The sequence below is a fragment of the Lutra lutra genome, chromosome 1 (assembly GCF_902655055.1).
Source record: "Lutra lutra chromosome 1, mLutLut1.2, whole genome shotgun sequence".
NCBI lineage: Eukaryota > Metazoa > Chordata > Mammalia > Carnivora > Mustelidae > Lutra > Lutra lutra.
Window position 1 is genome coordinate 217,154,320 of NC_062278.1, and position 13,345 is coordinate 217,167,664.

General features: G+C 41.7%; 1 protein-coding gene across 8 annotated transcripts in view; it reads left to right on the forward strand.

The window, feature by feature from the left end:
* The window catches only part of MUC16 (mucin 16, cell surface associated), a 121,251-nt gene that overhangs the window by 34,725 nt on the left and 73,181 nt on the right, over positions 1 to 13,345 (forward strand). For all 8 annotated transcript variants that reach the window (XM_047703669.1, XM_047703695.1, XM_047703677.1 and 5 more), the window contains 2 exons: positions 1,923 to 2,330; positions 3,840 to 3,953. In XM_047703669.1, the coding sequence (XP_047559625.1) occupies positions 1,923 to 2,330; positions 3,840 to 3,953 (522 nt within the window). The remainder of the gene's footprint in view (positions 1 to 1,922; positions 2,331 to 3,839; positions 3,954 to 13,345) is intronic.

Sequence of the window (13,345 nt, forward strand, 5' to 3'; positions counted from 1 at the left end):
CCATTGTATACATGGGCCATATCTTCTTTATCTACTCATCCGTTGAAGGGCATCTTGGCTCTTTCCACAGTTTGGTGATTATGGCCATTGCTGCTATAAACATTGAGGTGCATAGGGCCTTCTTTTCACTCATACATATCTTTGGGGGTAAATACCCAGTAGTGCAATTGCCAGGTCATAGGGTTGCTCTATTTTTAATTTTTTGAGAACTCTCCACACTGTTTTCCAAAGTGGCTGCACCAACTTGCATTCCCACCAACAGTGTAAGAGGGTTCCCCTTTCTCCACATCCTCTCCAACACTAGTTTCCTGTCTTGTTGATTTTGGCTATTGTAACTGGTGTAAGGTGATATCTCAATGTGGTTTTGATTTGAGTCTCCCTGATGGCTAATGCTGATGAACATTTTTTCATGTGTCTGTTAGCCATTTGTATGTCTTCTTTGGAGAAGTGTCTGTTCATGTCTTCTGCCCATTTTTTTGATGTGATTATCTGTTTTTTGAGTGTTGAGTTTGAGGAGTTCTTTATAGATCTTGGCTACCAGCCCTTTGTCTATACTGCCATTTGTGAATATCTTCTCCCATTCCATGGATTGCCTCTTTGTTTTGTTGACTGCTTCCTTTGATGTGCAGAAGCTTTTGATCTTGATGAAGTCCTAAAAGCTCATTTTCGCTTTTATTTCCTTTGCCTTTGGAGACATGTCTTGAAAAAAATTGCTGTGGCTGATGTCAAAGACATTACTGTCTATGTTCTCCTCTAGGATTTTGATAGATTCCTCCCTCACATTGAAGTCTTTTATCCATTTCGAGTTTTTATCTTTGTGTATGGTGTAAGAGAATGGTCAAGTTTCATTCAACTATACATAGCTGTCCAATTTTCCCAACACCATTTATTGAAAAGACTGTCTTTTCTACTGGATAATTTTTCCTTCTTTGTCAAAGATTATTTGACCATAAAGTTGTGAGTCCATATCTGGGCTCTCTACTCTGTTCCACTGGTCTGATGTGTCTGTTTTTGTGCCAGTACCATGCTGTCTTGGTGATCATAGCTTTGTAGTAAAGCTTGAAATCAGACAATGTGATGCCTCCCGTTTTGTTTTCCTTTTTCAACATTTCCTTAGCAATTCAGGATCTCTCTGCCTTTCATTTTTCTGGCAGTGATGCCTTCCACAAACTTACTCTCTTTTGATTCCTTCTCAGCATAAGTTATTAAACACCTTTCCCATTCCTGACCTCATTTCTCATCTCTGTCCCTATAAAGCTCAGTTTTTTCTTTGTTATATAGTCTTTGAAACCACAATCATTTTTCCTCTACTTTTCTAACAGTGGCGTCCTTTGATGTTAGTGCAGATAAAAAGAGTGTGAAATTTTTCATTTATGTATTTGTAATTAATGCACAGAATAGCTCTTGTACGTATGAGGCACCTTCCTCTGTCCCCATTCATTGTGACCCATGCAGAGCCTCTTATCCAATGGATACTATCTATTCCATAGAGGTGACCCCTATTTTCACTTCAGTACCTGTCTTCTTAGACCCTAAAACTTTGTGGCAGGGCCACTTTCCCATCTCTCTTCTAGAGGACTAGAGTCATTCACATCCCTGGACTCTCATCCAGTCACTCCCATAAGCACACTTTTATCTCTTCTGCCCATTCATGTTTTCAAATATTCCAAGACTGATGTCACTCTTCTCTGAAAATATGAGTTTCAGACCAGCGTTTGTCTTAGCAGTGTGCTGAAATTTCAATGGAAACCTCTCTCTCCCTGTTGTGCTTCTCTCTTTTGCAGGGTCTGCTGGCAGAACCTCCTTCCCAGAACCCAGGCTTTCCATGTCTGTATCAGAAAAGACTTCTCACCTGAGTAAAGTAATGCTGTCCTCAGCTGAGACCATTTCAACTGACACATGGATGCCTTCTTTGTCTACAGCTTCATCTGGAGTTCCAGGAGCCAGCTCAGCCACCTTCTCAACCAGTCCATATTGGAGGACAGAACCAGGCCCTGGAGATGCTATGCCCACCATTGCAGAGAACCTGCCTTCATCAGCTTCAGTACCATTCCCCTCTTCAACCTTCACTACTGCTTACTCTTCAACCAACCCAGCCCCCCATGGGATTACTTCCTCACTCGCTACCCAACGTATGGTGGGCACCAGCACTGCGGCAGAGAGGATCACTGCCAAAGGACCCTTGGTTGTGGCCAGTACTTTGGAGACGTGGACTGAGCCAGTCAGGACATCTTTATCATCCATTATGGGTACCAGAATGACAGAGCATATTCACTTGGGAACAGTGACACATGCCTCTCAACTTCCTTCACAGTCAACACAGTTGACAAGTAAGGTCCCACAGCTCCTGTACTCCCATTATTAGTGGCTCATAGGAAATGACTCTTCCTGAGAGACATAAAGGAGTTAATTAGAAGTTTATAATTGCACAGAAATTCTTTTAGCAAATGTTTGTTGCTCTAGCCTCAGTTCTAGGCATTGGACTAGGCATTAGGGAAACAAAGATAAATAAGCAAGTAGATGATTCCAGTACCATGATAGATGTTCTAACGTTACTATGATTACGCCAGTGATAATGCTAATGACAACAGACATTTTCTAGCGTACTTATTCTCTGTTAAGAGGTGTTCTATTAAGTTATTTAATCCTCATTGAAACACAATTTGAAGAAGGGATGATTATAAGCCCATTTTACAGATTAGTAAGCTGAGACACAGAGGGTTAAGTAATTTACTCAAGATAATAGAGTTAATATATGGTAAGAATTCAGACTATGTGGCACTAGAAATCTGTGCTCTTAGTTAGGCTGAGTGGGAGTGGTCAGAGAGGAAGGAGAAAAAGCAAGAGATTCTGGCATCACAGAAGCTGTAGGAGGAGAGAGCTTTAGGAAAGAAAATGGTCAGTTCCATCAAATGATACTAATAGTCAAATTGAAGTAGGGTGAGACCTTTGACATGTGGGCCCTCAGGAAGGGAGGGAGTGTACATTGAAAAGAACTAAAACTACAGCCTAATTACACATAGATACAGGGGAGATACCCACTTTGAACTGAGTGTGTTTTTATATTGAGGACAGAGTCAAAAGCAAGGGAAAAAAGCAGAGTCAAAAGCAGAGTCAAAAGCAAAAGAAAAAGATGAGCAAAGAAAAATGATGGCACAAAGTACCTGTGGGATGTGGGAAGGGCTGGGGGCCTAGAGGGAGGCACATCACCTCCAAGAGATCCATAGATGAGGAAGGGAACTTCTTGAGGATTTCATTTCTCTGAAAAGTTGAATTTGCCCCCAACTTTTGTTTGGGAGACAAGTGCAGGGAAGTCCTCTAACTCGTTTAGCACCTGCTTTGCTAGCCAGTATCTATAGGAAGATGACTTGGTTACCTCTCAATTTGCAATAAAATTAGACACATTAATAGGTATTGATCCAAGTCTTAACCTGTGGCTCAGTAGTTGAGTCATGGGTGTTCCATAAACAGGTGATGTGCAAGAGGGTAAGAAGGTAGAAGAGTGGTTGGATGGGATAAAGAAAGAATGGAAAGACAGATAAATGAAAGAAGAGAGAGCAAATGTGTAGAAGGGAGGATGGATTTAGAGAAAGGAGGAAAGAAGGAAAGATGGATGGGTCGATATAGGGATGGATGGAAGGAAAGATGAACAGATCTACAGGTGGACGAGTGGGTCAATGGACACAGGTGGCCATTTGTGGTGCAGAGCCCTGGCTCCATCCCATACAGCTGGACTTGAAAAGAATTGAGTTGTATAGTCAATTAAGTGGATCCATTTGGACAGTACTCTTCTGGATGAGATGAATTAACCCAGGTTTCTTTTCCACCCTCACCTGTAGGGACTGATGGCATTGTGGAGCAAATCTCAAAGAAACCCAATGAGGCAGCCCATGGAGGAGCCACAGGACCAGCCCATGTCTCTGTGGCACTCACATCATCTGCTAGTCCAAAAGGTAGGTTCAACTTCGCTTACTTCCCAGTAGTCTCACTTGAAGTCTTACTTCCTCTTCCAGGGAGAGGAACTGTTTGTTTCTTTAGAGGAAGAACCATGTGGGGTGTCCGTGAGCTTCCTGTCTTAGCTGGATCTTTGTCTAATGGTTACCAAGTGGACATGACCACTTTTCTTTTCCTCATAACATGCAGAGTGAGTTTAGTTCAGGGTTGGCTATGTCAGTTCCACAAATGGGTCCCAGTTTAACTTAACTCTGAAAATGCTTATTAATCGCTTTCTCTGTGTTAGAGACTGTTATAAGCAGAGGATGAACAGATGAAAATACTTGGGCACTATATCCATGAAGCTCTCAGACCAGCAGAGAAGCAACAAAGGAACAGAATAACTATGATGCAACTTTAAACATATGCAATGAAGATGTATTTGAACTATAGAAGGAAGGCTTAATGAGGAAGATGATATCTGAATCGGGTTTGAAAGGAGGACTAGGGATTTACCAGAAAGACAAAGGGAGTTGATGAGGACATTCTGGAGAGAGAGAACAGCCACGTACAAAGGCACAGAGAGGGGGTAAAACTGGAAATATTTGGGAGATACAAATAACTTGCCTTTGCTTAAGTATGAGGGAGAAGGATGGGGTAGTAGGAAATGATACTGGAGACACGGGCAGAAAACAACATTCAGGAAACCTAAGGCTTGGTAATGCTTGGATATCCTTTAGCAAAAGGACAAAGAATTTTGAGGCAAAACATAAATCAATCAATCAATCAATAGGTTTGGCAGACGTGTTGCTCCTTCCTAAAGAACCATAATATGCATAAGCATATTAAAGACTCTGAGAAATCCTACTGTAAAATGATTTGTTTAACTTTTTTTTATATATAAACATATATTTTTATCCCCAGGGGTACAGGTCTGCGAATCGCCAGGTTTACACACTTCACAGCACTCACCATAGCACATGCCCTCCCCAATATCCATAACCCCACCCCCCCTCTCCCAACCCCCTCCCCCCATCAACCCTCAGTTTGTTTTGTGAGATTAAGAGTCACTTATGGTTTGTCTCCCTCCCAATCCCATCTTGTTTCATTTACTCTTCTCCTACCCCCTCAACCCCCCATGTTGCATCTCCTCTCCCTCATATCAGGGAGATCATATGATAGTTGTCTTTCTCCGATTGACTTATTTCGCTAAGCATGATACCCTCTAGTTCCATCCACGTCGTCGCAAATGGCAAGATTTCATTTCTTTTGATGGCTGCATAGTATTCCATTGTGTATATATACCACATCTTCTTTATCCATTCGTCTGTTGATGGACATCTAGGTTCTTTCCATAGTTTGGCTATTGTAGACATTGCTGCTATAAACATTCGGGTGCACGTGCCCCTTTGGATCACTACGTTTGTATCTTTAGGGTAAATACCCAGCAGTGCAATTGCTGGGTCATAGGGTAGTTCTATTTTCAACATTTTGAGGAACCTCCATGCTGTTTTCCAGAGTGGTTGCACCAGCTTGCATTCCCACCAACAGTGTAGGAGGGTTCCCCTTTCTCCGCATCCTCGCCAGCATCTGTCATTTCCTGACTTGTTAATTTTAGCCATTCTGACTGGTGTGAGGTGATATCTCATGGTGGTTTTGATTTGTATTTCCCTGATGCCGAGTGATATGGAGCACTTTTTCATGTGTCTGTTGGCCATCTGGATGTCTTTTTTGCAGAAATGTCTGTTCATGTCCTCTGCCCATTTCTTGATTGGATTATTTGTTCTTTGGGTGTTGAGTTTGCTAAGTTCTTTATAGATTTTGGACACTAGCCCTTTATCTGATATGTCATTTGCAAATATCTTCTCCCATTCTGTCAGTTGTCTTTTGGTTTTGTTCACTGTTTCCTTTGCTGTGCAAAAGCTTTTGATCTTGATAAAATCCCAATAGTTCATTTTTCCCCTTGCTTCCCTTGCCTTTGGTGATGTTCCTAGGAAGATGTTGCTGCAGCTGAGGTCGAAGAGGTTGCTGCCTGTGTTCTCCTCAAGGATTTTGATGGATTCCTTTCTCACATTGAGATCCTTCATCCATTTTGAATCTATTTTCGTGTGTGGTGTAAGGAAATGATCCAATTTCATTTTTCTGCATGTGGCTGTCCAATTTTCCCAACACCATTTGTTGAAGAGGCTGTCTTTGTTCCATTGGACATTCTTTCCTGCTTTGTCGAAGATGAGTTGACCATAGAGTTGAGGGTCTATTTCTGGGCTCTCTATTCTGTTCCATTGATCTATGTGTCTGTTTTTGTGCCAGTACCATGCTGTCTTGATGATGACAGCTTTGTAATAGAGCTTGAAGTCCGGAATTGTGATGCCACCAACTTTGGCTTTCTTTTTCAATATTCCTTTGGCTATTCGAAGTCTTTTCTGGTTCCATATAAATTTTAGGATTATTTGTTCCATTTCTTTGAAAAAAATGGATGGTACTTTGATAGGAATTGCATTAAATGTGTAGATTGCTTTAGGTAGCATAGACATTTTCACAATATTTATTCTTCCAATCCAGGAGCATGGAACATTTTTCCATTTCTTTGTGTCTTCCTCAATTTCTTTCATGAGTACTTTATAGTTTTCTGTGTATAGATTCTTAGTCTCTTTGGTTAGGTTTATTCCTAGGTATCTTATAGTTTTGGGTGCAATTGTAAATGGGATGGACTCCTTAATTTCTCTTTCTTCTGTCTTGTTGTTGGTGTAGAGAAATGCAACTGATTTCTGTGCATTGATTTTATATCCTGACACTTTACTGAATTCCTGTACAAGTTCTAGCAGTTTTGGAGTGGAGTCTTTTGGGTTTTCCTCATATAGTATCATATCATCTGCGAAGAGTGATAGTTTGACTTCTTCTTTGCCGATTTGGATGCCTTTAATTTCCTTTTGTTGTCTGATTGCTGAAGCTAGGACTTCTAGTACTATGTTGAATAGCAGTGGTGATAACGGACATCCCTGCCGTGTTCCTGACCTTAGCGGAAAAGCTTTCAGTTTTTCTCCATTGAGAATGATATTTGCGGTGGGTTTTTCATAGATGGCTTTGATAATATTGAGGTATGTGCCCTCTATCCCTACACTTTGAAGGGTTTTGATCAGGAAGGGATGCTATACTTTGTCAAATGCTTTTTCAGCATCTATGGAGAGTATCATATGGTTCTTGTTCTTTCTTTTATTAATGTGTTGTATCACATTGATTGATTTGCGGATGTTGAACCAACCTTGCAGCCCTGGAATAAATCCCACTTGGTCGTGGTGAATAATCCTTTTAATGTACTGTTGAATCCTATTGGCTAGTATTTTGGCGAGAATTTTTGCATCTGTGTTCATCAAGGATATTGGTCTGTAGTTCTCTTTTTTGATGGGATCCTTGTCTGGTTTTGGGATCAAGGTGATGCTGGCCTCATAAAATGAGTTTGGAAGTTTTCCTTCTATTTCTATTTTTTGGAACAGTTTCAGGAGAATAGGAATTAGTTCTTCTTTAAATGTTTGGTAGAATTCCCCCAGGAAGCCATCTGGCCCTGGGCTTTTGTTTGTTTGGAGATTTTTGATGACTGTTTCAATCTCCTTACTGGTTATGGGTCTGTTCAGGCTTTCTATTTCTTCCTGGTTCAGTTGTGGTAGTTTATATGTCTCTAAGAATGCATCCATTTCTTCCAGATTGTCAAATTTGTTGGCATAGAGTTACTCATAGTATGTTCTTATAATTGTCTGTATTTCTTTGGTGTTTGTTGTGATCTCTCCTCTTTCATTCATGATTTTATTTATTTGGGTCCTTTCTCTTTTCTTTTTGATAAGTCTGGCCAGGGGTTTATCAATCTTATTAATTCTTTCAAAGAACCAGCTCCTAGTTTCGTTGATTTGTTCTATTGTTTTTTTGGTTTCTATTTCATTGATTTCTGCTCTGATCTTTATGATTTCTCTTCTCCTGCTGGGTTTAGGCTTTCATTCTTGTTCTTTCTCCAGCTCCTTTAGGTGTAGGGTTAGGTTGTGTACCTGAGACCTTTCTTGTTTCTTGAGAAAGGCTTGTACCGCTATATATTTTCCTCTCAGGACTGCCTTTGTTGTGTCCCACAGATTCTGAACCGTTGTGTTTTCATTATCATTTGTTTCCATGAATTTTTTCAATTCTTCTTTAATTTCCTGGTTGACCCATTCATTCTTTAGAAGGATGCTGTTTAGTCTCCATGTATTTGGGTTCTTTCCAAATTTCCTCTTGTTATTGAGTTCTAGCTTCAGAGCATTGTGGTCTGAAAATATGCAGGGAATGATCCCAATCTTTTGATACCGGTTGAGACTTGATTTAGGACCAAGAATGTGATCTATTCTGGAGAATGTTCCATGTGCACTAGAGAAGAATGTGTATTCTGTTGCTTTGGGATGAAATGTTCTGAATATATCTGTGATGTCCATCTGGTCCAGTGTGTCATTTAAGGCCTTGATTTCCTTGTTGATCTTTTGCTTGGATGATCTGTCCATTTCAGTGAGGGGAGTGTTAAAATCCCCTACTATTATTGTATTCTTGTCGATGTGTTTCTTTGATTTTGTTATTAATTGGTTTATATAGTTGGCTGCTCCCACGTTAGGGGCATAGATATTTAAAATTGTTAGATCTTCTTGTTGGACAGTTCCTTTGAGTATGATATAGTGTCCTTCCTCATCTCTTATTATAGTCTTTGGCTTAAAATCTAATTGATCTGATATAAGGATTGCCACTCCTCCTTTCTTCTGATGTCCATTAGCATGGTAAATTCTTTTCCACCCCCTCACTTTAAACCTGGAGGTGTCTTCGGGTTTAAGATGAGTTTCTTGTAGGCAACATATAGATGGGTTTTGTTTTTTTATCCATTCTGATACCCGGTGTCTTTTGATTGGGGCATTTAGCCCATTAACTTTCAGGGTAAGTATGGAGAGATATGAATTTAGTGCCATTGTATTGCCTGTAAGGTGACTGTCATTGTATATTGTCTCTGTTTCTTTCTGATCTACTACTTTTAGGGTCTCTCTTTGCTTAGAGACCCTCTTTCAATATTTCCTGTAGAGCTGGTTTGGTATTTGCAAATTCTTTCAGTTTTTGTTTGTCCTGGAAGCTTTTAATCTCTCCTTCTATTTTCAATGATAGCCTAGCTGGATATAGTATTCTTGGCTGCATGCTTTTCTCATTTAGTACTCTGAATATATCATGCCAGCTCTTTCTGGCCTGCCAGGTCTCTGTGGATAAGTCTGCTGCCAATCTAATATTTTTACCATTGTACGTTACAGACTTCTTTTCCCGGGCTGCTTTCAGGATCTTTTCTTTGTCACTAAGACTTGTAAATTTTACTATTAGGTGACGGGGTGTGGACCTATTCTTATTGATTTTGAGGGGGGTTCTCTGAACCTCCTGGATTTTGATGCTTGTTCCCTTTGCCATATTGGGGAAATTCTCTCCAATAATTCTCTCCAACAGACCTTCTGCTCCCCTCTCTGTTTCCTCTTCTTCTGGAATCCCAATTATTCTAATGTTGTTTCGTCTTATGGTGTCACTTATCTCTCGAATTCTCCCCTCGTGGTCCAGTAGCTGTTTGTCCCTCTTTTGCTCAGCTTCTTTATTCTCTGTCATTTGGTCTTCTATATCGCTAATTCTTTCTTCTGCCTCATTTATCCTAGCAGTGAGAGCCTCCATTTTTGATTGCACCTCATTAATAGCTTTTTTTTATTTCAACTTGGTTCGATTTTAGTTCTTTTATTTCTCCAGAAAGGGCTTTTATATCTCCCAAGAAGGTTGCTTTAATATCTTCCATGCCTTTTTCAAGCCCGGCTAGAACCTTGAGAATCGTCATTCTGAACTCTATATCTGACATATAACCAATGTCTGTATTGATTAGGTCCCTAGCCTTTGGTACTGCTTCTTGTTCTTTTTTTTGTTGTGAATTTTTCCGCCTTGTCATTTTGTCCAGATAAGAGTATATGAAGGAGCAAGTAAAATACTAAAAGGGTGGCAACAACCCCAGGAAAATATGCTTTCACCAAATCAGAAGAGATCCCAAATCGTGAGGGGGGAGAAAGGGGATAAAAAGGGGTTCAGAAAGAAAAAAGAAAAAAAAAAAGAAAAAAAAAAGAAACTATTAAAAAAAGAAAGCCGATAAAGAAAAAATATAAAAAGAGGAAAAATATATATATATATTAGATAAACTATTTAAAAAACGTTAAAAAAGAAAACGGTAAAAGTTAAAAAAATTTAGCAGAAGAAGAGAAAAAGGAAAAAAAAATTGAAAAAGAAAAAAAAATTAATTAACTGCAAGGCTAAAAAATCATGGGGAGAAAGCCATGAGTTCCGTGCTTTGCTTTCTTCTCTGGAATTCTGCCAGTCTCCTTGGTATTGAAACTGCACTCCTCGGTAGGTGAACTTGGTCCTGGCTGGGTTTCCCGTTGATCTTCTGGGGGAGGGGCCTGTTGTAGTGATTCTCAAGCGTCTTTGCCCCAGGCGGAGTTGCACCGCCCTTACCCGGGGCCGCGCTGAGTCATCCGCTCGGGTTTGCTTTCGGGAACTTTTGTTCCCTGAGCGCTTTCCGTAGAGTCCCGAGGGCAGGAATGAAGATGGCGGCCTCCCGGTCTCTGGCCCGGAGGAGCCGAGAGCCCGGGGCCCCACTCCTCGGTGCGCCCTCAGAGAACAGCGCCCAATGACTCCCATCACCCTGGCCTCCGGCCGCGCTCCGAGCTGACCGAGCCTGCGACCGGTTCAAGGCAACCCCGAGCTGAGAGTCACTCCTCGGCTCTGTCTCTGTAGCCGGCTTCCCCGCTCCAATACCGGTAAGCTCTGCGACACTCAGACACCCCCGATCCTTCTGCGACCCTGCGGGACCTGAGGCCGCGCTGACCCCGCCCGGGCTTCACCCCAGTTAAGCCTCTGGAGCGATGTCCCTCAGCGGAACAGACTTTTAAAAGTCCCGATTTTGTGCTCCGTTGCTCCGCCGCTCGCCGGGAGCTGGCCCCTCCCCCCGCGGTCTATCTTTCCGTCGCTTTGGATTCACTTCTCCGCCAGTCCTACCTTTCAGATAGTGGTTGATTTTCTGTTTCTAGAATTGCTGTTCTTCTTCTCTTCAATCTCCCGTTGGATTTGTAGGTGTTTGCAATCTTTAGATAAGCTATTTAGCGATCTCCCGCTACCCGCTACCCGAAGTAGTCTCAGCTGCTACTTCTCCACCATCTTGACTCCACCCTCTGATTTGTTTAACTTTATTCCAACCCAGAGTTTTATACAATTGTTTGGCTGCCATAATCTTTCTCTCTAAAAGGCATCTGCTAACATTTCTCAGTGTGATTGTTCTGCCTAAGAGTTTAAGAGGTACAGGTATAGATAGCAAGGGGTTCTCCTCACTGTGGGGTTAAAGGTAAAGCTCCCATACCCATTAATTTATTCCCAAGATTTTTGGAGCTCAGACTATTATACATTTTAGGAGTTTTCTGCAACATGCAGGCTTTAGACAGTTAACCCCTATACCACAGTCAGATGATTAGTCTTATCCTGTGACCCAGCCATCTTTGGTTCAATCTCCCAGAAGAAGACTTGAGTTAAGGGTATGGGGTAAATGGTTTGTCTCAGGTGGGGGATGGTCCCAGGAAGCACTGGAGAAGACAAGGAAAGAAAGTCAAAGCAAATTGTATCTATGGGCAACAGCGTCAGTCCCACTGGGAAGCTCTGGGAGACAGCATAGAACATGTCAGTGTTGGGCACCTGGGTGGCTCAGTTGGTTAAGCATCTGCCTTCAGCTCAGGTCATAATCTCAGGGTCCTGGGATGGAGGCTTGCATTGAGCTCTCTGCTCAGTGGGGAGTCTGCTTCTCCCTCTCCCTCTGTGCTCTCTCTCAAATAAATAAAATCTTCTAGTGTTGTTCTATCTGAGGAGTAAAGTAGATGGCACATTTTTTTTTATCCAACTCTTCTGTTGTTGGCTGTAGGACGCTTGATCCTAGGGTAATAACCCTCAACACTTCCAGTCTACCCCCTTCCCCTGCCATAGGCTAAGTGAAAACCCTTAGGTTTGGGGTCACAGGGGCCACATCAGGACCCTACTGGGGTCATGATATGGGATATAAGTAGGGCATGGATAGGGTTGGCTACATCAGTTCACCAAGAAATGAGTCACTGGGTTTCAGGTGGTGACCAATATCTAGATGGCTAACAGTCCTCATTGACTCCTTTCTACACAGAGCAGGGTTTCTCAGCCTCAGCCCTATCAGGCAAATAATTTCTTGTGGACTGTCCTGTGTACTATAGGATGCTTAGCAGCATCTTGGCCTCTACCCACCAGATGCCAATAGCACCTCACATACACACACACACAGTTGCGATGAACAAAAATGTCTCCCAACATTTCCAGGTATCTGCTGGGAGCAAAATCACCCCAGGTTGAGAACCTGAACTAGGAAATTTTTGTTTGAACTTCTCTCCAGATGGATATTTTCTCCTTACATCGTTCTCTTTTTATCCTGGCCCCCACAAAATCCTGAGATTCAGTTAGGGAGTGATATATTACAGTGCTGGAGAGCATTGGTTTTAGCAAGACAGAATGATGTTCAGATTTCCACACAAGCAGTCAATAGTGTGTGCCCTTGGCAGATAAAGATCTCTGAGCATCTGTCTTTCTCTTCTATGAAACCACAAGAATAATATAATGTACATTCAATGTTCTGGTGAGGATCAAAGAGATAAATCATGCTAGGTGCTTGTAGATATCCCTCCTCCCCCTCCTCTCTCTTCCACTCCTCATTGCCAGATACATGTAAAGCATTTCAATATGTCCACTCTTGGAAATGTGAGAGTTCAGGATAGCCTTCGCAAAAGAGGGACATCACTCCCCCATCAGAGTCTAAATCCTCTTTATTTTATCCCTGGATCAAGTGCCAGTGGACTTTGGGGTCTTTATAGAGAAGCCTCCTGGTGGTTCTCCCTCCTTTCTGGGGACCATTTTTAAAAATATATTTTAAAGGGTAATGTGTTTTATTTACCATTACTTGAACCTCCAGTCAGTAGTTGCTTCTCAGCCAATGTAAGTTTACTCATTTTCAGAGTCTGAATTCCAGGCACCTTGGCCAGCTTTAATACTGGTCTAGTGTGGTTCCTGGCAAATATAACTCAGCAAACACTTATTTTGTAGTGGAAATACAAAAAGGGAGTAGTAGTAGTAGAAACAGTAGTAATAACTCCAGTGACAGTAGGTAAAAGTAGCAGTAGTAACAATGGTTCTGGGTGGGAAGAGCAGTAACAGCAGTAATGGTAGGTATTAGCAGTGACAGTAGTAATGGCAGTAACAGCAGGTAATAGTAGAAGTAGCGGTGGTAGTATATTGCAAGCCAGCAGGCATTGGATTTGGTGCATTATTATCAGCA